This window comes from Callithrix jacchus, chromosome 13 (genome assembly GCF_049354715.1).
Source record: "Callithrix jacchus isolate 240 chromosome 13, calJac240_pri, whole genome shotgun sequence".
In the NCBI taxonomy this organism is placed as follows: domain Eukaryota; kingdom Metazoa; phylum Chordata; class Mammalia; order Primates; family Cebidae; genus Callithrix; species Callithrix jacchus.
In genome coordinates, this window is record NC_133514.1 from 23,572,395 (window position 1) to 23,598,765 (window position 26,371).

The 26,371-nt window shown below is 35.6% G+C and overlaps 1 protein-coding gene across 50 annotated transcripts in view; it reads right to left on the reverse strand.

Annotated features, from left to right (window-relative positions):
• PCM1 (pericentriolar material 1) overlaps window positions 1-26,371 on the reverse strand; it is a 114,182-nt gene that overhangs the window by 82,931 nt on the left and 4,880 nt on the right. For 22 of the 50 annotated variants that reach the window (XM_078347413.1, XM_078347407.1, XM_078347403.1 and 19 more), the window contains 7 exons: window positions 19,635-19,750; window positions 17,926-18,171; window positions 15,704-15,973; window positions 14,511-14,681; window positions 7,374-7,551; window positions 4,384-4,490; window positions 2,743-2,959 (listed from right to left, as the gene is read on the reverse strand). In XM_078347413.1, the coding sequence (XP_078203539.1) occupies window positions 2,743-2,959; window positions 4,384-4,490; window positions 7,374-7,551; window positions 14,511-14,681; window positions 15,704-15,973; window positions 17,926-18,171; window positions 19,635-19,730 (1,285 nt within the window). In that variant the 5' untranslated portion in view covers window positions 19,731-19,750. Of the gene's footprint in view, window positions 1-2,742; window positions 2,960-4,383; window positions 4,491-7,121; window positions 7,212-7,373; window positions 7,552-14,208; window positions 14,326-14,510; window positions 14,682-15,703; window positions 15,974-17,925; window positions 18,172-19,634; window positions 19,751-26,371 lie in introns of all 50 variants that reach the window. The other 28 variants (XM_078347391.1, XM_078347384.1, XM_078347383.1 and 25 more) reach the window with 2 other exon arrangements.

Consider the following 26,371-nt stretch of genomic DNA (forward strand, 5'->3'; position numbering starts at 1 on the left):
TCACATAAACAGAACCAAAGACAAAAATCACATGATTATCTCAATAGATGCAGAGAAGGCCTTCGACAAAATTCAACAGCCCTTCATGCTAAAAACTCTCAATAAACTAGGTATCGACAGAACGTATCATAAAATAATAAAAGCTATTTATGACAAACCCACAGCCAAAATCATACTGAACGGGCAAAAGCTGGAAGCATTCCCTTTGAAATTTGGCACTAGACAAGGATGCCCTCTCTCACCACACCTATTCAATATAGTATTGGAAGTTCTAGCCAGGGTAATCAGGCAAGAAAAAGAAATAAAGGGTATTCAACTAGGAAAGGAGGAAGTCAAACTGTCTCTATTTGCAGACGACTTGATTATATATCTAGAAGACCCCATCAACTCGGCCCAAAATCTTCTCAAACTGATAAACAACTTCAGCCAAGTCTCGGCATACAAAATCAATGTGCAGAAATCACAAGCATTCCTATATACCAATAACAGACTTAAAGACAGCCAAATCAAGAACGAACAGCCATTCACAATTACTACAAAGAGAATAAAATACCTAGGAATACAACAAACAAAGGATGTAAAGGACCTTTTCATGGAGAACTACAAACCAGTGCTCAACGAAATAAGAGAGGACACAAACAGATGGAGAAATGTTCCATGCTCAGGGTTAACAAGAATCAGTATCATGAAAATGGCCATACTGCCCAAAGTAATTTATAGATTCAATACTATCCCCATTAAGCTATCAATCACCTTCTTCACAGAAATGGAAAAAAAACACTTTAAACTTCATATGGAACCACAAGAGAGCCTGCACAGCCAAGACAATCCTAGCAAAAAAACAAAGCCAGAGGTATTACACTGCCAGACTTCAAACTATACTACAAGGCAACAGTAATCAAAATAGTATGGTACTGATACCAAAACAGAGACATAGACCAATGGAACAGAACGGAGGCCTTGGAAACAGCACCACACATCTAAAACCATCTGATCTTGGACAAACCTGACAAAAACAAGCAATGGGGAAAAGACTCCATGTTAAATAAAGTGTTGGGAAAACTGGCTAGCAGTGTTCAGAAAGCAGAAACTGGACCCTTTCCTGTCACCTTACACTAAAATTAACTCCAGATGGATTAAAGATTTAAACATAAAACCTAACACCATAAAAACTACAGAAGAAAACATAGGCAAAACCATCCAGGACATAGGCATGGGCAAGGACTTCATGACTAAAACACCAAAAGCAATGACAACAAAAGCCAAGATAGACAAACGGGATCTAATTAAACTTCAGAGCTTCTGTACAGGAAAGAAACAATCATTAGAGCAAACTGACAACCAAGAGAATGGGAAAAAAATTTTGTAATCTACCCATCTGACAAAGGGCTAATATTCAGAATCCAAAAAGAAATAAAACAGATTTACAAGAAAAAAACAAACTCATTCAAAAGTGGGCAAAGGATATGAACAGATGCTTCTCAAAATAAGACATATATGAGGCCAACAAACATATGAAAAAATGTTCATCATCACTGGTCATTAGAGAAATGCAAATCAAAACCACGTCTCATGCCAGTTAGAATTGTGATCATTAAAAAATCTGGTACCAACAGATACTGGAGAGGAGGTGGAGAAATAGGAACACTTTTATACTGTTGGTGGAAATGTAAATTAATTCAACCACTGTGGATGACAGTGTGGTGATTTCTCAAGGATCTAGAAATAGCAATTCCATTTGGCTTGGCAATCCCATTACTGGGTATATACCCAAAGGACTATAAATTTTTCTATTATAAAGGCATACATATGTTCATTGCAGTCCTGTGTACAATAGCAAAGACGTGGAACCAACCCAAATGCCCAACAATGATAGACTGGACAAAGAAAATGGAGCACATACACACCATGGAATACTACACAGCCATAAAAAACGATGAGTTTGTGTCCTTTGCAGGGACTTGGATGAATCTGGAACCATCATTCTCAGCAAACTGACACAAGAACATAAAACCAAATACCACATGTTCTCACTCACAGGTGGGTGTTGAACAATGAGAACATGTGGACTCCGGGAGAGGAGCATCACACACCAGGAGCAGGGTGGGGGGCGGGTAGGGGAGGGATAACATGGGGAGAAATGCCAGATATAGATGAAGGGGAAATAGAGGTAGCAAACCACCTGGTTATGTATGCACCTATGCAACAATCCTGCATGACCTGCACATGTACCCTAGAACCTAAAGTAAAACAAAACAAAATAAAATAAAATAAAATAATGAAGACAAGATAAGGAGTTAGAAGTTGAGTGTTTATTTTTTTAAAAATCTATGAAAAATTTGTAAACACTCTGTTTCAATAGTTTTGGGTTTTTATATCAAAATCCTAATTGTATTAATTTTTCTTTATGGGAAAATTTTGAGTATTTTTAAAAACATAGTATTATTATATCCAAGTATCAAATACCCTCTTCTCCGACCTTTCCCTTATTAAAATCCTACCAATTTTTGAAGGTCCAACTATTCTTTCCCTTTTCTGAATTATAAAACTTATTAACCATCTGTTTGGCTTTTGTCATGTATTGGCTTGTGACTTAAAAATTTTCACACGCAAGTCTTAAGTCTCTGCAAACAGTTTTGAGGAACTATGTGTGCATTCATCAAATACTAAATTTAACTATTATGCGACAGTATATATACTTTTGTGTCTTACACGTAATACTGCTGAAACAGATTTACTCACATGATGAATTGTTCAGATGCTGATCTCGAAGTGTATGAAGTTCTCCAAGCAATTTGTCCATTTTTTGTTTCTTTTCCTGTAGCACTCTCATTTTGCTAAAAAGTTGGACTTTCTCATCAGGTAAATGTTCTGAAGTTGACGGATTCCTGCTCTGGGAAACCTCCCTAGTTAATGAAAGACTTTCTGCCTGTCTTCTATTGTCTGGAACAGCTGGAGGCTTATTAAAAAACAAAAAAAGAGAAGAAGAATTAAGACTAAGGCAATTAAATACATTCTCATTTTTTAAATGCATAAATATTCTTTATAAAGAAAGACAAATATTTGCTAGGTTGTGCTGGTATGTAAGCATATACCCTTACTATATCCAAATTAAATGTGGTTTCCTGATATGCCACTATTTTTTTTTTTTTAAGATGGAATCTTGCTCTTGTCACCCAGGCTGGAGTGCAATGATGCGATTTCAGCTCACTGCAACCTCCACCTTCTGGGTTCAAGCAATTCTCCTGCCTCAGCCTCCCGAGTAGCTGGGATTACAGGAGCCTGCCACCATGCCCAGCTAATTTTTGTCTTTTTAGTAGAGAGGTGGTTCACTAAGTTGGTCAGGCTGGTCTTGAACTCCTGACCTCAGGTGATCCACCAGCTTGGCCTCCCAAAGTGCTGGGATTACAGGCATGAGCCACCACACCTGGCCGCCATTATCAATATAGGAAGTCATCCCTCAGTATCCCCGAGGGATGGGTTCAAGGATCCCCAGGACACCAAAAACAAACGGCAGATAATACCCAAATCTCTTAGATGAAATGGTATACTATTAGCATATAATCTACACATATCCTCCCACATGTTAAATCATCTCTAGATTATGTATACTACCTAAAACAATGTAAACGTTATGTAAATAGTTGTTATATTTTCTCGCAAACGTGAGTTTCTCTAAAGTAGGCCATGGGTCTACCAGAAAAAATTTACTAGGTACTGCTATATAATTCTTCAAAGTGGTTGCGCCATATTCTCTCATTTTCACTTGGTCAGCAGGAAGACAAGAGACACTGCATCTTCAATCACACTCACTTCCAGTGGACAGGCATTAATTCATCCTTTCTTACCGAAGGCCCACATACTGAAAATGTGCTCTTGTATCACTTAAAAAGTGCATCAAATTATAACACTCACTAACTCACAAATTAAGAACTTTCTTAAAATGGTTAGCAAAATATTCCTTCAAATGAGAATTCCATGGAATTCTCAAAAATTCTACATGGAATCTCGTATCTAGTCGAAGAACACAGATTTAAATCAAAGTCTTAATGGTTGTGACCATTAAGTCTTTTAGAGGAAAAAAAATATGCCATCCAGTAGCATATAAAGGAAAAACTTCACTCATCACTTCAAAGTAAATTCTCTTCTAACTTAGGGATTCTCAAAGTATAGTCCCCAGAGCACCACCACAGGACTCAAACATGGAGAAGCCCACCCCAAATCCATGAATCATAATTTTGGAGGTTGGGGGAATCCCACCAACCGGAAACCTACACTGCTCAACAATTATACCAGATGATACATATGCTCACTCAAGTTTCAGAACCACTGTTTTAATTAATGTGATTTTTAAACTCGACTACACTGAAACAACTAGGTTACCTGAGAATCTCGAAGCTGATTGTGAAAACGCTGAATTAAATCATTCAATTCTTCATTTAGTTCAGATGTGATACTGACACCAGATACGCTGCCTGCAGTTTCTGCAACTGGAAAGAAATTAATAACTAATAATTAATATAAATACTTTTTAATCTCTGAGAAGTTAAACCATTTTTTAAAATTTAAAACACTTACCTAAGTAACTTGAAACTAGTTAACACTCCTATCTTATCTGCCAATAATCATTTTATTAGAAGTTTGCATCTAACCTCAAAATAAAGGGATGGTCACAAAACTCTAGTAAAGTGATGCATCTTTTTCTGTCTCAACTTACAGGAGGAATACTACTGCATCCCAATTAATAACAGTGACTCACAGGAGCAGGTCTTTCTAAGGTCAGCGGGGAGTGAAGGTAAAGTGATAGTGTGAAAAAACACAGCTGATTCTGACAGGTTTCAATCTCTATGTTCTTGAATAGAATCAATGCTCTGGAGAGGCTGCCATACTTTCTTCAAGATTCAAATAGTAAATATGTTAGGCTTTGTGGAAAATACAGTTTTTGTCTCAACCACCCAACTCTGCTGTTACAGGGTAAAAGCAACCGTAGACAATGTCAACAAATGGGCATAGCTGTGTTCCCTAAAACTTTATTTTAGGCACTGAACTAAAGCCAGCTGACCACAGTTTGCTAACTCCTACAGTAAAATGGGTAATTTAACAAAGTGGCTGTTTGTGATACAAGTCCTACTAAAAGACGATGGTTTTTATCTTCTTAAACTAAAAAACATGCCCCCATATTCATAAAGCAGTTTTGTGACAATTTTCATAAGAGTTACTGTTCTACCAACAAATAACCCCATCCGTACCTTCACTTCTAACTCTCCAACTCTAAAAAAAAAAAAATACATTAGTGGCCAGGTGCAGTGTCTCACGCCTGTAATCCCAGCATTTGGGAGGGTGAGGCAAGCAGATCGCTGGAGAGGAGGGGTTCAAGACCAGCCTGGGCAACACAGACCCCCATCTGGATAAAACTACAAAAATTAGCCTGGCGTGGTGCTGCACACCTGTAGTCCCAGCCATTCAGGAGGCTTAGGTGAGGGGAGTACTTGAGCCAGAGAGGTGGAGGCTGCAGTGAGCCAAGAGCACACCACTGTATTCCAGCCTGGGTGACAGGGCAAGACCCTGTCTCAAAAAAAAAAAAGAAAAAAAAAGAAATTGGTTATAAATTGCTTCTGTTTTAAAGGAAAATACTAGCTTTTTCCCCCTGAGAATTTCAAAGCTGTATGGAATCATATGTATCTAGTCAAAACTCTATGCTGAAAAGAAAGTAATTACAGTACTGACAACATATGTAACTTGCTAGTTAAATGGTGAAAGGGACACTCTTTGAAGTAACGTAATTATCCCAAGGTAGTATCTTCTCGTATACCAGACTAAATACTTTAATTTTGGCTTTTCATTAGTACTTCCCTGCAAAATCTCATACACACGAGGGTAAATTTGTTTTAAAATTACTAAGCTAAATTCTTTTTGAAATAGTACAAAATAAATTCAAACTCATGTGCAGTCTACTCCTATTCTGATGCAGTGTATTTTTAAAAAAGAAATTGTCTGCTTACTTTAAAAAGCTCATATTCAGAAACAGAAATAAGATCCCTGACCTAGAATTCAAGAAATGTGATTCTGCTAAAATTCTATATAAATCTAGGCAAGTCACAAACTCTGTAGAATTTCTTCTCTATAAAAATAATTAAAGCTCTAACCTAGAAATCTCTGATGATCAAAGGAGATTGTGCAAATATAGACAGTAATGTGACTATCAGAGGTTACACTACTTACAAGCTTTTAAATCGGATATTCCAAACTTGAAAAATATTTAAAAGGTTAGTCACACTAGTATTTAGTCATTATGTTAAAATATTTTAATTATCTTTTCCTAAATTATCTATTTCTTAAATATAAATATAAAAGCTAATGGTACTTTACATTTTACAAAGAAAAAATAGAAACAAAAATCTTTGTAATTATTACTATATACAGTATGATATACAGCTATGTAATTATTCCAAAAGAGTAAGTTATTTGAAAGTGATAACATTCTTTATGAAAATGAAAACTTAAACTAGGTATAACGGGGATTAAACAGTTGAGCCAGTGGGCTAGATTTGGACAGCAAAATAAACTGATTCACAACAGGGTAGCTTCAGTGAGAACCTAAACTCACCCACAAAACAGTGTGCTCAAAGAAGAGAAATTATTACTAGAAGGGGACGGTGGGGACAGACTACTAGAAAATATAACTTAGTTTTGTTAATAAGTAATCATCTGTTTTTTTCTATTTAATGAGAAACTAAAACTCTTATGTTTCAAAGTGATGATAAACTTACAAAGACTCAATACTAATAAATTCAATACAATTTCATCTAGATCACACATGGCTACGAAGGAGGAAGGAAGAAAATTTCTGAGTCTTACGAAGAATGTACGGACTATAAATATAGTTCTAAGGAGCTAGTATATACAACTGGATACCTAATTAAAATAATACCTACTACTAACTTGAATGCTAAAGATGCTTTATACATTTATTCACTGCCTCATTTAAGATTGTAACTTTCTTGGGAGATAAGCAAAAAATGACAATTCTCATTGAATGAAATAGAAAAATGGGAAATAAATGCATCACGAGCCTTATCAGTCTGATGTACAAAAACAGAACTACAGGCTGTCTCTTTTACCTCTTAAGGGTATTTTCTGATGAAAAGGAGAGCGATCTGGCTGTCTGCACGATATAATTTGATGGCCAGCAGTTGTCCCTGCAATCTTTTCTGCATAACCAGAGAAAAGCACAGGAAAGCATAAGCCTCATATACAGGTTTCTAAACTATACAATAATCAAGATGTGATGATATAATAATCAGCATCCACCCTGCAATACAATTATGTCTGAGTCTTCCTTACAAAAACAATATTCTCAGACTGTGACATACCAGAATCATCCATCACTGCAATAGCTTCCTCTGCTTTATGTTGCAGAGCTAGTAGTGCAGCCTGCCGTCCCTGGAGAGCTCTCAGTTGCTCCTGCTGTTGTAACATTCTTTTTAATAAATCATGTTGTTTCTTCAAATTTTCTATCTCTTCCATAGGCTCCTGCTGAGGATCTCTGGCCTGGAAAATTAGACCAACAATACTTGTGGCTGAGTATTAAAATCCATGTTGCTGTTTCAACTGTCAATAGCAAAGGACATACATCAGTAACAAATTATTAAATATACAACCCTAGATATAGTTTTAGTAGACATGAAGAAAAAACAGTAAGAATAGAATGATGACACAGAGATATAGCCTGCCACTTAAGAGTTAGGCAATTTCACAGTAGAAAGCTATAAGCAATGGCTTAGCAGAAATAGGAATGAACAAAAGTAAAAGAAAAAGACATACAAAACATACAACAGTAAGGTCAAGAGGGACACACACACACACTCACACCCCGAAGAATCTAGGCCCCTAAAGTAGGAGCACATTATGCTGGATTAATGATCTGAAAGTCTTTTTTAAAAAAGACTTGAAGTAATATTTATAAACAACAACAAAACCTAGAAAGCAGGCAAGCCTACTATTTCTAACAAAGGACTGAAAATTTAAAAACATATTTTTTATTTGATAATCCTACGTAAAAAGATTTTAACTGCATCACGTTATCAGGCATCTTAAAAAAACAAAAAATTTCATATTCTGTATCAAAGGCATCATTATTTTCCTCTTAAATTATGTTCCTTCAGCTGAGTCTGATGACAAAAAATGGAAGTAAATACTCCCAAATTCCCCCAAAATGGTAGGAGGTTATCAACTAGTCTAAAAGTAAAGGGATGAATTAAGTAAGTGCCACTTACAAAACTGATAAAGTTTTAAGTGTTAATCTTCAAACTATTCAAAATGTAACCCAACAAGAAAACGGAAAAGCAAAGCAGGGACAAATTTAAATACAACCTGGAAGCAATATATTACAGGCTAAATTCTACATTGAAATGTGTACCCTAACTGTATTTTTCATCACTGATTTACTGTTTAAAAAATGTTTTAAAAGTTCAATGATTTTACCTAATATTCACATAAACTATTCCATCTTTGTTTCACTAGGTCAATTTAAAATTTGCATTGTTTTTATGTAAATTTTAAATAAATTACTAAGGAGAGCAAAGAAGTTCAAAGATTTCTTTTGATAGTAAATGCACTGGTCTACACCTTCCTAGGCACATTTGATTCCTAGACAAATTATGGAGCATACAGATGGGCTCAAGAGAAACTCCCTTCTGAACGACATCCTTTACCAGTACTATATAAAAATATCTTTATCTCCCCAAATAGAACTCATCAGTATTGTGAATAAGCATGAGTAATTGTGATTTTTTACACTGTGACTTGGAAATCAATAAAATTAATAAGTAAACAAGTAAGTACATGGCAGAGAGTTAAATATTCAAGAAAGTTATGATCAGATAGGAAGTAAAATACAATTAGATTATTTCATGTAAACTATACATGGTCAGTGCCATATTTATCCTAGACTGTCTCTTGACTTCATGAGCATGGGAAGGAAATAGCCTACCTGGATCCTGGTAAGCCAATGTTTATTAGAGGTTTTTCTGTAGTCTTGAACCTCTAATAAACTGAAACTTTTAACAATTAAGTACTGTTTATTCCATTCTCTCCTGTAAGGGAAGTTATCTTGTAAATATTTACATCCATTTCTGTGGAAATTCATCCTAGTCTGGCTTACTTCCAGACAGTTTCCTTTAGGAAAAAAAAACTTTGAAGGGTAGGGATAATTATCAACAGGTAGCCCTCGCAGAATGCAGTAAAAATAATATTAAAATCATTTCATCAAACTCAGTGGTAAAATGTAAAGGCAAACCAAATAGGCACAGCTATCAATGGAATGACTAAAGAAAATCTCTCCAGGATGATTAAATACTCCTCTAAAATATTATAAATTATAATTAGGAGAAAAAATATGCAAATAAGAAAAAAAAACCATACTTTTAAGTTCCTTAATCCTTATTAGTTACAAAACTGTGATAACCTTATTATAAAAAATTCTAAGCTATTAAACACAATTATCTTCAAATTTTTCACTAATCGAAAAATGAATTCTCAGCAATTTTCAAAATGAGTGAATTATTACTTAATAACTTTCACATTCATATAAATAACATTTCAGACTGATGCTCAGAAAAACTGAGCCAATGGATGGGAGGAGAGCCTATGACCAAATATACACAAAGAGAAGATGAGAAAATAAAAATATCTAGGTAGAAGTAAGAACATACCAAGAAGAGGGCACCTGGAATAGAAATCCAAAAAGGATGCTAGGTGTATATTCATTCTTCAAACACGTACTTTTATTTGTTGTTTTTTTTCTTTATTAAACACGTATTTTTATTTGAACTTTTTCTGAGTCACTTTCACCAACTAGAATTTTAGTTTATAGATTAAAAAAAATAACTTAGGCATCAAATCCTGAGTTGCATATATGTAACAGTCCTACTTCAGAGAACACTCAGTCTTCATTTCCTCTACTCAACTGAGGATCCCCTAGTAATTATTCATGGATCCAAACGTATTTTTACAGCTTCAGATACTTATGTACTTCACTTCCTTCAATGTGAAGGGTGAGGAACTATATGCCCAGAGAAAATAAAGCTGTGACTTATCCAATGTCACAGTTACAAGAAATCAGGTTCTTAGGCTCGAGCATTCTTCACGTCATACTGTCTGCTTCAAATTACGTGCTTGGATTCTAAACACAAAAGTGAAAGACACCATGTCTGAAGAAACATAGCTGGTTTGGAAGACAGGGCAAGCTCAAAGGAAATAACTAGCAACGATGAAAATAATGGTAAAACAAAGGTACATGGTATAAAGAAAGCTTATAAATTTCAAGAGGTGAGATTAAATGGGAAGGTCATGAGGATAGGAAAACAATGAGGGTATGGCTACTCAAAGAGGCTTTCTTTTGTAAAATTATGCAAGATGTCGTCATGTCTTGAAATAAAGTTGAATGTGTCCTTGGTAGGCAGCTCTAGAATATCAATCATCTCATATCATGTGTAAGTCTCAAGGCTGTTTTCAACTCCAAATCTCATGTAAGACCTCAACTGTTTTCTCCACTCTCCTAACAGAATACTATATTTTGAAAAGATTCTATGGAGAAAATGGGGGTGGGGTGGTGAGAACGACAGGTCCTGCATAGTACAGAAAAAATAAACACAGGTGGTGGGAATTAAGATTGTTTTTCCTGAAGAAATTAAAATGATTTTACAAATGGAGTACCAACAAAACAATAATGAGATAGCCGTAAGAACTGAGATGAAAGAAAGTCAAACTGGAATAAACGCCAAGAAGTGAATGCAAGAAAGAATAATATTTATTTATAAGGATATTATTCAAAGAAACATAAAAACAGAAAAGTGGTTTTTAAATTATAGGTAATGCCTTAGGAAAAAAAGAATTGGCGGATAGCGTATTAACTGTTAACTCTTAAATTTTGCTCATCATGATTCAGAAAAATTAAAGCAGAAAAACAAAATTCCAAAGATTATCTGTTATTTAACTGCTCTTCTCCAATGCTACTAGTTTTTAAAATAATCAGCTACTTTATTTACTCTTCTGTTGAACTGGGGCACCTTTTACTTGCTAGTTTATTTAATAAAATTCCCATAACTAATTTCAAACTGTGTTCTCAAATTCTTGTAGGAACCAGAAAAAATAAACAATAAAAAGCTGCCAAAATATCTAGAGGTTTAAGTTTTTTTGAGACAGAGTCTTGCTCTGTCGCCAGACGCCAGGCTGGAGTGCAGTGACGCGATCTCGGCTCACTGCAATTTCTGCCTTCTGGGTTCAAGCAATTCTCCTGCCTCAGACACCAGAGTAGCTGGGACTCCAGGTGCGCGCCACCATGCCCAGCTAATTTTTGTATTTTTTTAGTAGAGATGGGGTTTCACCATATTGGCCAGGATGGTCTTGATCTCTTGACCTCATATTCCGCCCGCCTCGGCCTCCCAAAGTGCTAAGAGAGGTTAAATTTTATCATTTATAAACAGCCACATATGCCCCCCCAAAAAAAAAAAAAAAAAAAAACAACCATAAAATAGCTACAAAATGGGAAAGTGTAATCCTAGGTAATAAACCAGTAATAAAACATACAAAATTAGTCTTAACTATACACAATTACTAAAATACTACTTTCCTCTTGCCAACAGATATGAGCACTTTTATAAATACTTTTGTTCAAACTCTTTTAAGTGAAACTACAAATAGTTGTCTTTAAATCTATCTAGAATGCCATTATGCAAATCACGGAAAATTTAAAAACCATTTAAAAGAAACACTACAGAAAAACCCAGCAAAAACAGTAGCAACCAAGTCAACTGGATTTTTTTTTTTTAAAGCAAGTAAAAGGAGTTTCCAAAAACAACAAAAATATAAACAAAAAATCCAGTATTAAAGAGTACCATCTAAATTTATTTATTTTATTATTTTTTTACGTAATCTCACTCTGTCACCCACACTGGAGTGGAGTGGCACAATCCTGGCTCACTGCAACCTCTGTCTCCTGGGTTCAAGCAATTCTCCCGCCTCAGCCTCCTGAGTAGCTGGGATTACAGATGTGCGCCACCACGCCAGCTAATTTTTGTATTTTTAGTAGAGATGGGTTTCTGCCATGTTGGCCAGGCTGGTTCTAAAGCCCTGTGACCTCAGGTGATCCACCTGCCTCTGCCTCTGCCTCCCAAAATGCTAGGATTACAGGTGTGAGCCAATGCGCCTGGCCTCATCTAAATTTATAAACAAAAATATCAGAAACACGGGTCAACTGACATGTTACTAATTGTGCCTGCAATTAAAAAAAAAAAGGGAATTACATTTCGAAACCTTTGTTAATGTAAACTAAAAACAGCTGTCAGATATAACCCATGGAGAGGTATATAGAAAAGTAGAAAAACACTAAGGGCTAGAATTTTACTAACGCAAATTACAGTATGACGACCATATTAAAAATTAATATGCAAGAGTAACAGCAAGAACAGAAAAGCGAATAAAGAGGAGGAAATATGAACAAAAGAAGTACTCATTTAGAGAGTTCCTTGCAAAGTATACCTGTGAAGGAAATCCACGTTTTCGGCTATATTTCCTATTAGGCCTCAGTTCCCTGTCATTTTGAGGAGGTCTGTCACCTTTCCCTTTTTGACTTGTAGTAACGCCAATGTCTGAAACCTGTTCCTGTGAAGCTGACTTCCCTAGTTTGTCCTTAATGCATGGCCGAATTCTCAAACTAAAAGATGCCTCCTCCTTTATTAAATAGTGTAGCATATTAATGTCTTAACAAAAACTCTTGTTTAACATATAAACCAGCCTTGTCAAACAATTTAAAAAGTACCAGTCCACCTTTTTAAAAAACTAAAATTGATCCACATCCCCCTCCGAGTGGCAATAAACTTAGTCTTTTAAGTTTTCTGTAGACTGGAATGCTGCTTACGGTAAATAAGCAAGTACCACATCCTACGCAATTTCCAAACTATACAACTATTAAAGCACATTTTTAACATTTATTCTGCTACATGTTATTAGTCAACTTTCATGTCATTTTATATTATGAAATAAATTGTCATCACAAGGAACCCTTTTATAAATTACAATAAATCTATACAAGTTCCCACTCCTCCATGACAGAATTCCTTTGCCCACATAGTCCCAATCCTTCCATTTCTGCTGGAATGTAAGAAAGAAATTATTCCTAGCACCACTGTAAATAGAAAAACAATTTCCCCACAGTAAAATCCATTCTTCAACAACTGTTTGAACCAGGCTCTCTAAGTATCTCCTGTTGAAAATAATGTAGAGAAAAGAAATTTAAATTGCCTCTTCAAATTAGGAAGGGCAGGGAAGAAAAAGGAGACAGATAAGAACTATGCAGGTCAACACTAATAGGAAATAAACCTTCAAACTCCATTCAAAATGCTGAATGGCATTTTGAAACCTTAAAACCAGAAGAGATACATAGTTATCCTCTCAAAACAAAAGCTTTACTAGTCTGTAATAGATACTAAAGTTTAATAATGCATGGTTATAGGCACATCTGTTTAAAATGCCTAAAAATACCCTAGTATTGAAACATACTAAGTTTGTTTTATGTTTCCTCAAAGTTCTGTAAATTCCTATTTTTCAGAAAACCAGTACTTCAACAAATTTCATTTTGACGAGTCAGAAATTATAGCACTTTTCTCACTGTGAATAAATCACAACATAAATGCTATCTTGTCCCATTTACTAGTCTTTATCTCAATTTTTCAGTCATCTACTTTTGCTGCAGTACTAGGATAGAGCCCTAGAAATGGAAAACTCGAATATCCATAAGGAGTCCTCAGTGGCAAATGAACTTACCAATTTCCAAAAGACTATATGCTAAGAAATCACTAACGCTGCCTATAGTGCTTAATTCCACAATCAATTTTAACTTGCTTAATGCTTCTTAAAATTAGTGAAGCTTTGTTGAACAAAACAAACTACAAAAATGTTTCTATAAACTGAGTATCAAAAATTACCAGATTTTCAAATCAATCATTAAAATTATCTTCACGATTAATAAATAAAACTTTTAACTTCTGTCTTTAAACACAGAATAATACACACAGCATTAACAATTTGAGGGTTTCTTTCCTGGAATACACTTTTCATGAGGGAACAACTATAAAATAACATCTTGAAAACTGGGGAAAAAGTTTAAACCTTCATTTCCAGACCTCTAATTACCAAAAAGCCGCTTACCGTGGTATCTGAAGCCTCAGACTGCACATCTATGTTTAGCGATGTGCTCTCAGCTACAGAACCAGATCCCACAGCTGAATCTATAGTCCGAACATCCTCCTCCTCCTTTTCTCTAGCCTGAAATATTTTAGTGGTATAAATCATACAACTATTAAAATGGGCAATAAAATGTTATAATGGATGACACGATTTTTTGAAAATATGTTAACTCCTCTGGGGTGGCATCAGAATGTCATCAGTATATATACACTGAGATGCTACAAAAATAACTCCATACGTTATTTTAAAAGTCTAATACTTACAAGAATTTTTTTAAGAAATCTCATATATGACTTCTCTTGTTCTTTAAGGTGACCTATTAGATGAGTAAGGCGCTCAACATTAGCAGACCTCTCATTTTTCTCCACAAGATCTTCCCGCATGGAAGTAGCCTTAGTAATATAATCACGAATTTGAACAAGCCTGCTTACAATCTGCAAGGGAAATATTAAAAAAAAAAAAAAGTACACAATATATACAACTGAGCATAATTAGTTCAATAGCAACAGTTCTACAAATTTTTATTTCGAAGATAACCAAAGATAATTGGATTATTGTGAGAATTAATACTTGCAAAGAAATCTAAATCCAACTTAGATTTTAATCAAAATATAACTGGTAATACTAAGAACTCCAATCACTGTCAATTTCAAAATAAATTTTAAAATCTTAATCTACAGTATCAGAAAAATTTTACTTCTAGAACTGCATACCAAACTACTTTTTATATAAGTTTTCCTAATGTTTACACAGTTATAAATTAAATGTATTGCAACAAATACTTTTACAACTACTTTTCAAAAGAATTATACCGTCATTTTAAAAAATTCTTACAACAATATATTAATCACTTTGCTTCCAATCCTCCTTTACTAAAAACTGGCAATATGGTATTTCATAAATAAACAGAAGTCTTAATTAACCTGAGTATGCCATTTCTAAAATTATTTTGGATAAACAGAAATTTACTCAAGTTTTTTTTTTTTTTTTTTTTTTTTTTGAGATGGAGTTTCGCTCTTGTTACCCAGGCTGGAGTGCAATGGTGCGATCTCGGCTCACTGCAACCTCCGCCTCCTGGGTTCAGGCAATTCTCCTGCCTCGGACTCCTGAGTAGTTGGGGTTACAGGCACGCGCCACCATGCCCAGCTAATTTTTTGTGTTTTTAGTAGAGACGGGGTTTCACCATGTTGACCAGGATGGTCTCGATCTCTTGACCTCGTGATCCACCTGCCTCGGCCTCCCAAAGTGCTGCGATTACAGGCTTAAGCCACCGCGCCCGGCCCAAATTTACTCAATTTTAAGTAAATCTGGTAGATTAACAAAAAAGGTCAAGGAAGTACTTTATTCCACCTAAGTAAAATTCCTGTGTGCATAAGTTAATGTAATTTTAAAAATCTTAATGTTCTTATTTTGAGGTTTATAAAAAAAATGAGCAAGAAAAAGAAACGTATATTACCTGGCTGCTCTCCATAGCAGGGTCTCCCCTCCCATCTTCTTCAGAGACCTGACAGTTTTGCAAGAGGTCATTACTTAAAGCAGAAGCAAGTAACTCTTTACACTGTGCTGATCCAATCATTTCTCTCTTTGGGGGACTTGTAGATGCATCTTTGCTCTTGTTAGTATTAATCTGCATAGGCAAAAAGTTGAAGGGCTTTCGGTTTTCACTAAGCTGACGTTTGTTGTTAGCAGCTGTTGCTCTACCTTGAGAATCACTTCCAATGCTTCTCTATATAAGAAAAAGAAATTAAATGACACAAACATTAACCTTATGACAAAATTTTGTTTTAATCACAATGTTCTTAGTTTCACCATCAGACACTGATTCAGGAGATGTACACAAACAGCTTTGTAGTAAGTTCTCAAAGAGCTTTGGCTCTATAACAGTCTTTTACTAAAATAAGAAAATTTGATTAGCATTTTCTGGACCTCAATTTGTTGAGGCAATTCGACTGATGAATATGAACAAGATTAGTCTAAATGAAGTACAGCTTGAGTATCCCTTATCCAAAATACTTAGGACAAGAAGTGTTATGAATTTTACTTTTTTTCAAATTTCAGAATACATGCATAAACATGAGATATGTCCTGGGAAAGGGACCCGAGTCTAAACACAAAATTCATTTATGTTTCATATGTACCTTATACACATTGTCTGAAGGTAATTTTACAGTTTTGTTTTTTTTTTTTTTTGAGACAGAGTCTTGCTCTGTTGCCCAGGCTGGAGTCCAGTGGCACCACCTCGGCTCACTGCTACCTCCACCTCCTAGGTTCAAGCGATTTTTTTCTGCCTCAGCCTCCCAAGTGGCTGGGACTACAGGCGCATGCCACCACACCTGGCTAATGTTTTTGGTATTCTTTTAGTAGAGACAAGGTTTCACCACGTTAGCCAGCATGGTCCCGATCTTCTAACCTTGGAATCTCCCCACCTCGGCCTCCCAAAGTGCTGGGATTACAGGCGTGAGCCACCACATCTGGCCGATTTTATACAATATTTTTAGTAATTTTGCTGCCTTGTGGCTCGTGCCTGTAATCCCAGCACCTTGGGAGGCTGAGGCAGGTGGATCACAAGGTCAGAAGTTCAAAAGGAGCCCGGCCAAGATGGTGAAACCTCATCTCTACTAAAAACACAAAAATTAGCCAGGTGCGGTAGCAGGCGCCTATAATCCCAGCTACTCAGGAGGCTGAGGTAGGAGAATCGCTTGAACCTGAGGGGCAGAAGTTGCAGTGAGCCCAGACTGCCCCACTACACTCTAGGCTTGGCAAGAGAGCAAGACTCCGTCTTAAAAACATAATAATAATTTTGTTCATCAAAGTTTTGACTGCGTTTTTACTATAGTTTGTCACATGATCTCAGGTGTGAAATTTTCTACTCATGTTGGCACTTAAAGAGTTTTGGATTTTGGAGCATTTCAGATTTTCGTAACAAGAATGCTCAACGTGTTCTAGGACCATGAATCACATTTTGACTCATACTGCTTTCTGCTGCTTGCTTATAGCGTTTTTACAGGCTTTGAACCCAATCAATCCGTGTAAATTATTAAAGATGTGTCTACATGAAGAACTGTCCAGCTCAGCACCTGACATACAGTTAAGTGTTCAGTAATAAATAGATATTAATGATCCATGATCATCACCAACATCATATCAGACTTGGATCTACCTTTCTACATTTTTGGAAATGTGTATATTTCTATAACATACAGATCTGACAGTAAAATGTCTGTCAAGAGTTTATCATCATTTCAACTTGCTTTCAGATATAAACTTTATTTTGGTGATTATAATTACAAAATAGTTTCATTCTAAACTTGAGGTAATCTACTACATCCCACACCTAGCCAATGATAATTATACTAAACCGGAACTTTCCATTACTTAATACCAATTTTATTCAGTTACTAAAATGCTAAATTTAGTTTCATAATAAAATCACTTTAGTCATATAATATACTAATCAAGTCCAGAAATATTTGTCTTCAGCAAATTTACAAATGAGACTTCATTTCCCTCTAAAGAACACAGGACCATCCCCTGTGATTAAAATTCTGTCCGTAGGCACAGAAACTTAAAACAAAATTACATAAACAGCTTAATTTTTTATTCCTAAGACAAATTATTTAATCCATTTCAAGTATTTCTCACAGTAATTAACTCGATTTTGAACAATGATTCACAAACCTGATCTAAATCACTGAAGTTAATCCGCTGTTTCAGTTTCTCTAATTCTGCCTGCTCTGGGACAGACATCTGAGTCATATATCTACTGTGTGGAAACGTATGTGGAGTCTTTGTTCTTCGCCTTCCAACTCCTGGTGATGACTCCGGAGAAATATCATTAGTGACTCTTTTATCACTTTCTACACCAAACTTTTTCTTGTTCTTTTCTGATGATCTATTTGCCTTCTTCTGTTGGCCACCCCAATCCTTTAAAAAGTAAAAGTAAAAGTTAACCTGGCCTCCATCAAACCAGGAAAATAATTTGACATAATTAAAAAGTTTTGGTCAGTATGAAAACGAAAAATGACAAAAAATTTTTTGACATAGACTTATACTCCTAGAGACAATTATTTACTTCCATTATCCCATTTTTTTCCCTCATTACATCTACCCTAATTTTATAGGCCATCCTTCAGAAAATAGACTACTTATCATAGATCACTAACAAACACAAATCCTCAAATGCTAACCCTAAAGTCAATCTGAATATTTCCAAGAGGATTTTTTTATATTATTTTCTATCTATAAACAGAATAGTGAAATCAATTAGATACCTTTATTGACCTCTTATAAAGTAAATATGTATCATAAAAAGATGTGAAATCAAATCGACCTGGGTTCTAAAAATTATTACTGCTTTCTGAGAAAACTCTCCACTGTGTGACCCTAGGCTATTTAGTTCACTTCCCACAGTCTTAGTTTCCTAATTTCTAAAATAGTGTCACTTTCAAAATAGGATTAAAAATAGTACCTAGCATTTAGTAAGCAATAAATATAGCTATTATTATTTTCATAGGTAAAAATGTACATAATAATATCTAATATGGAACTATAAAAAGTACATGTAAAGTGTAAAACATTTTCATTAGTTATACTCACATAACCTAATTCCTTCAACAAAAAGGTCTATAAATTCCCATTTTATCCAACTGGAAGACTCTTTTAGTTACTACTACAGTAAATCACTTGGGATATTTTCCTGATTTTAACAAAACCCCCTTCTTTAAAAACTGTCCTTCCACCTAATCTAGGAGTGGAGCGGACAGTCCTTCCAACCTGTTATACTACTTACCACACCCGACCCTGGCCATGGAAGACTAAAAAATGAAACACATGTCTAATCCAAATTAGGATAATCATACTTTAAAATTTCAAATTGGAACTAAGAGATAGCTAGTCAGTACATAATGGCACCCATAACTAAAAACTTTAGAACGACGGGACAGCCACAGTATACCACAGGGACCAGACAAGAGAAAACTGGTCTGTGAAAAGAAAGCAGCGTTAGACAGATATACTCAGAAGCAGAGTAAGAGTGGTGAAAATGTAATTATTGACAACTTTCTAATTCCTTTTTCTAGTCCCCTCCTAAAACCTAGCTGCATTCCTTTAACGTGGTTTCCATAAAAAACACTTGTACATCTTTATACAATAGTAAATCTGCTTTTTGGCTTAAAAGCTAACTCAATTTTATTTCTGTTTCCTGCAGCTAAAAGACCTCAATTAATATAATAAACAGCCCAGGGTCCCTTAATGTCTTGGCCAGCAAGTGTTTACAAAGAGCTTCAGTAAGTGAAATTTGGTCAGTAGGTTAAATTTGGTCAGGGGAAAACTGCATTAAATCTAACATTAATAGCCAACAACACACCATGAAGAGTAAGATACCATACCATATTGTTGAGCCTGTCATCAACACTCTCATTGCTCCAGTTTGGCAAATCCTGGTCATTCATGGCATCTTCAAAAGGACCCCCTCCTGTGGCCATACTGGCTTTAACAATTAACTCTGCAAAACAAGTAAGAACTGAGCTTTTTAACACATAAAAACAAACTAAATTTTAAAATCATGCCATGAAATTTAGCAATACAATTTTGAAGTACTGATTTTATGAAAGAAAGAGGCACTGTCAACCACGTTACAGACATACTGATTTAGCTGCAATAGGCATGTTAGGATTAACATGAGTTAGGCAGCTGGAATGACAGAGAAGGGGAAAACCTCTAAATATACCCTATATGCACAAGTCTGCATGCCTGAAGATTACTTACTTCATTCAACAGTCCCAAAAGGTAGAACAGTAACATAGGAAAAATGTCATAAACAGAACCAGAACTTCTCTCAGGAAAGAAACTATCTCTGTTCTGACAATGGACTTGGTTGGAATGAAGGTGATATCCTGAACATGGGTATTAGTTGTGTGCCAAAGATTTAAAAAGGAGAGGATTGCTCTGCAAGAAACAAGGAAGTTTTGGTTTTAACAGGAAGGAGGGTACAGTAACAAGATGATGATAAGGTAGGCAAAGAGAAGCAGGACTAGGGTCAAAAAATCCAAAAGTACAGGGGCCAGAAGACATTTTAAGAATGGTGATGCTTACCACCCTATTTTCATTTGTGTTAGTGCTTTCTCTATCTTGGTAAAGACTACCAAACTCAAATCCTCCCCGTAAACATGGTGTTATTGCTTGCACATGTGAAATTCAAGAAAGGGAATGAATTTCACATCTGGGTCAAAGAGATGAGAAACAGAAGCAGCAATGATGGAAAAAGAGGTTCAAAAGCAAAGATATCCATCAGAAAACAAGATTTCTGCATAATCTTGTGGAAGACTTAGGATTTCCACTAGCTGTGGGACTGTACAGGTTGGAGAGGTGCTAGTTCAAAGAGGAGAGGTTAAGATGATTTTATCTAAAATTCAAGGGGCAGGAAAAGCCATTAAACTACAAATAAATCACTGACATTCAAAAGAGATGGTTCGGCCAAGGTCATTAAGCTAAAAATGGCAACAACAACAAAAAATCATAGGCTGGGCACGGTGATTCATGCCTGTAACACCAGCACTTGGAGGGGCCAAGGTGGTGGCAGGGCAGGGGGGAATCACTTCAGGTCAGGAGTTTAAGGCCAGCCTAGCAAACATGATAAAACCCTATCTCAACTAAAAATACAAAATTAGCTGGGTATGGTGGCAGGCACCTGTAATCCCAGCTACTCCAGAGGCTGAGGTAGGAGAATCACTTAAACCAGGTTGCAGTGAGCCGAGACTGCGCCACTGCACTCCAGCCTGGGCGACAAGAACGAAAAACCCCATCTCAACAGTATAAAATAAAAATTAATTATAAATAAATAATAATGATACAAATCCAAGTTGCTGTAATTCTAAGATTCTAGCCCATCCCATTCACTAAGAAAAAAACATCAAAAGGATTATCAGCCCTGAAAAAGAATTTGTCCCACAGATGTTTTAATGCTAGAATATCTGTTAGGATAACACATTAACAAATTATACAGCAAGTTAAATTTTATCTCAAAATAAAAATGAAAAAATTCAACCAAATATTTTTAAAATCTTAAAAATCACAAATACACTGACCCTGTCTCAGTTATATTTTACTGCTTGTTTTTTTTATGAGCATACATTACGTTCATAATTCTCTAAAGAGTTGAAAAGAAGTATTCGTTAAACCAGTAGCCAACATTAAGCTTAAAATAACACATGAAGGACATCTCTAATAAAGACCAAAGAAAGAATTCCACATATCAGTTACTTAGCATTCTTTCAGAAATTCTATCAAACAGAAAAATATGAAACAGAATATTAATATTGAAAAGAGGAAAGGTGGTATTCTTAAAGAGTATGTTTTTTTTAAAAATCTACAGAACTTCAAATATCACCAATACCACTTAGAAAATATAACGGGGAAAAAAGGTGCCACTTATATTAGTGACAAATATATAAAGTATCTAGGAATAATAATTTGGCTCCATGTCAAGAAGCATTATTAAACTCTATAAAACAGTATGGGAGAAAAAATTTGAATAAATAGAAAAACTATCTTCCATCATGGGAAACTAAATATTACAACCAACCATGTTTTCTAAATGTATATAGGCTTAATGTAATTCCAATTAAAATCCCCCTGGGATTCTTTTTAGAACTTGACAAAAGGATTCTAAAATTTATCTGGTAGAATAAATAAGACAGAAGAAAAATTTACTATCCGTAAAATAAAAGCAAGAATAGCAACAGAGGTCAGGAGGCTAGAAAGCTAATCCAAGTTAGCTGTCTGTATGGGCTCAACAATGCTGTCTATATAGTTAAATTAGTACTAGCTCAGGAAAATGTCCTTAAATACACCTAATCAGAAAAATGTAATAAGAAAGATCAGTAACAGCTAACACATTTTATTTTGCTTACGATATGCAAAGCATCATGCTAAAATATTTTATGTCCACTATGTCATTTAACCCTCACAACAATTCTATGATGTAGGAGTGAACAACTGACAGAACAATTTGCTAACAGATTTGAAAAAGATACCTTTAGAGCTTTAACAGTCTTACTTAAATGGTATTCTTCACCTCAATCACAAAAGAAAGAAGAAATGGTTTGAGTCACTACTTTCTCAATTCTTCCAAGGATGGTACATATCCAGTGCCATCCATCCCAGACACACAGAAAAAAAGTTAATTCACAGTAAACAACAGATGCCTTGGGGCACTGAAGCTTAATTCTCTCCCAGCTGAGAAAGGCTACCTTGTATCATACTACTGAAACAGTTAATATATTAAAAACCCAATTTCAAAACTCAAGATTTTAAAAAGACAAAAGAATAGAATTTTTTTTTTAAATAGAGATCTTACCAAATTTAGAACACAAAGAAAAAATAAAAGTTCAACAAATTTTACTCACATAAAAGTAAATCCTAAGTGTGCATAGAATAGTAAATGAGAAATTGAGAGAAAACAAATCTGAAAGAAATACAAAGTTAGTTAACACCTTTATTATATAAAGAATTTGTTTTAAAAAATAAAACTGGAAAACATAAGCAAAACAAGTAGTTTGCAAAAGAAAACAATACGAATATATAGAGTTTAGCTGCAAATTAAAATAAGAAACTATTATATTTGCTAACTTTCATATAAATTACATATTATCCAATCAGGGAAAATGAAATTCTCAGAGACTATATTGAGAATGTAAACTAGTACAACATATGTGGAAAGCACTTTGGCAATACTGTATCAAGAAAACTGAGTTTTTAATGCAGTAATTCTACCTTTCCATATGTAATCTAAGAAAACAACCTTAAATATGATGGAAAGAACTATAATGAAGTTGTGTATCATGCTATAATTGTGATAAACTGAAAAATAACACTGAATGTCAAATGACAAAATCAATGCTGTTAGGCAAACTGTCCTACACCTGCTGGATAGAATACTAAGTACCCTTCAAAATATGTAATTATGAAGACTGGGCAATATAACCTGTCTTTATATCATGAAAAAGTCATATAAAAAGAAAAAAAGCAGCATGAAAAATTTTATATAAAACAACAGCTAAGAAATTTTACTAAAATGCTGTCACAAAAGCAATTACTGGTTACAGGGTACGCACTGGTGATTTTTCTTCTTTTTTTGCCTCAGATATTTTCAGTTTACATAATTTTTTATACTATAAATATATTTTAAAACTTTACAAAATAATTAGGCCAGGCACGGTGGCTGACACCTGTATTCTCAGCACTTTGGGAGGCCAAGGTGGGCAGATCACGAGGTCAAGAGATAGAGACCATACTGGCCAACATGGTGAAATCCCGTCTCTACCAAAAAAATACAAAAATTAGCTGAGCATGGTGGCGCATGCCTGTAGTTCCAGCTACTTGGGAGGCTGAGGCAGGACAATCGCTTGAACCGGGAGGCAGGGGTTGCAGTGAGCCGAGAGCGTGCCACTGCACTCCAGGCAAAAATAAAAAAGAAAGAAAGAAAGAAAAAAACTGTAGACTATAATTCGTTTGAGAAAAATAGGTAATTTTTCTCGATATTTTTAAAAAGACAATTTACTAAATAGTATCATCTATTAAGTTGGTAAAATAAACAATTTCATCCAGTTATACACTTTGATTGCCATAAGGGGTACAATACTTTATAACTCAATAATGACACCAAATGTGTTTAAAAGGCACAACATTAGTATGTCTTTGAAAAGTAAAACTATTAGTATGAAGCTAAAGAAATAATTGCATATGGATCAATTATTAACATATTAACATTCATAACGTTTCCCCAAAATAGCAAATATTTCCCTTGTAAGAGATAATGGCATGTTATTTCTCTCTTCTTCATGCTAACCTCTTTAACCACCTCAATTGTCACCATTTAAAATACAGGATCTTGGCTGGGCATGGTGGTTCATGCCTGTAATCCCCGCACTTTGAGAGGCCAAGGCGGGCGGATCACGAGGTCAAGAGATCGAGACCATCTTCGCCGACATGGTGAAACCCTGTCCCTACTAAAAAATACAAAAAAATAAGCTGGGCATTGTGGTGCGTACCTGTAGTCCCAGCTACTGGGGAGGCTGAGAAAGGAGAGTCGGTTTAACCCAGGAGGCGGAGGTTGTAGTGAGCCGATATCACACCACTGCACTCCAGCCTGGGTGACAGAGCATGACTCTGTCTCAAAGGAAAAAAAAAACAGGATCTCAGCCTTCTAAATTTTATTCTGTAAACACACTAATATAAACTATTACTTAGAAGTACAGAAAGACGTCGAGTAACAAAAAGACTAAAGATGTATGGAATACCAATTCAAGCAATATTTCTGTGACAGAAGCAATAGAACTTGGCGACTCCAGTAGTTCCCCTTATCTGCAGTTTTGTGTTACAGGATTATAGTTACCCATAGTCAACCATGGTCAGAAAACAGTTGAGTACAGTACAATACAATATATATATATATATATATATATATATATATATATATATATATTTTTTTTTTTTTTTTTTTTTTTTTTTTTTTTGAGACGGAGTTTCGCTGTTGTTACCCAGACTGGAGTGCAATGGCACGATCTCGGCTCACTGCAACCTCCGCCTTCTTGGTTCAAGCAATTCTCCTGCCTCAGCCTCCCAAGTAGCTGGGACTACAGGCGCGCACCACCATGCCCAGCTAATATTTTTAGTAGAGACGGGGTTTCACCTTGTTGACCAGGATGGTCTCAATCTCTTGACCTCGTGATCCACCCCCCTCAGCATCCCAAAGTGCTGGGATTATAGGCGTCAGCCACTGTGCCCGGCCTACAATACGATATTTTGAGAGACAGAGACCACATTCTTGTAACTTTTATTACAGTATATTATTATGACTGTTCTAACTTAGTTATTACTGTTAATCTTACTGTGTCTAATTTATGAATTAAACTTTATCATAGCTATGTAGATACAGGAAAAAACCATACACATAGAGTTTGGTACTATCCTTAGTTTCAAATATGCACTGGGGGTCTCTGGACGGCATCCCACACAGAAAAGGGGGGAGCGGTCCATTATAATGTGGGCAGTAAGGAAGTGAAGCAGTTAAAAGATAAACCCTAGGTTGCTAGGAACTGGGTATGTGACACACAGTCAAACTGATTAGAAAAGAAACAAGTTTTCTTTGTTGAGAGAGGATGATGATGATGAGTTCAAGTTTTAGAAATGCTGAGTTTGAAATGCCTACACAACACCCAATTAAACTGTCTAGTTGACAGACAGTCATCTCTCTCTCAAGAGAGAAATCTGGGCTGGAGAGTCATCCATTCAAAAAGTGGGACAGAGGACTCAGGGAGAAGATAAAGAGTAAGAGAAGGCCAGATTTTAAATACACCGATATTGAATCAACAGAGGAAACGGGCACACTAATACACTAAGGAGGTACAGAAACATAGGAGGGAAACCCGGAGAGCCTGCCAAAAAGAGAAAGTATATCAAGGAGAATGTGATAAGAAACCAGTTGCCTTGCCAGATAAGAGAAGTACTGAGAAGTATTCTCTTGGATTTAGCAACAAAGTTATTGTTGACATTAGTGAAAAATTTTAGCAGGGGTGGTGAGGGTCAATTCCATAACCGGAATGTATTATTGGAAGGGGGGAAAATAAAGGAAGTCAATTAGCTAATACCTTTAAGGAAATCAGCCTATGATGAGAAGCAAGCAGAGACTGCCATACAGAAAGTTTTATTAAGATGGAAGTATCTTGAGTATGTTTCAAATTTGTTGGTAAAGAGGGAGACATTAAAAATGCAGAAGAGAAAAGAGATAAGCAAATAGCATGTGGGTCTCAGAAAGTGGGGGCCATTGGGATTCAGAGCAAAAGACAAATGATTAGCTTTAGACAAGAAGAGGAACACCTCTTTTATTGAAAAAATAAGAAAGGATGGAGCTGGATGGAGGCTGGTTAGCAGATGTGGTGGTAGGAAACCGAAGGCTTCCTAAGTGTTGTGAGGTTGGAAGGACCGCACATTAAATGTGAGGGTGAGATGGCAGTGTCTGTGAGATCTCAGAAAAGTAGGGAATGGATTTTTTTTCCAGCAGTGCTCATAAGCCTCAATTATAAACACTCCACTGAATCCATCCAAGGTTGAAATTTTGCCAGGC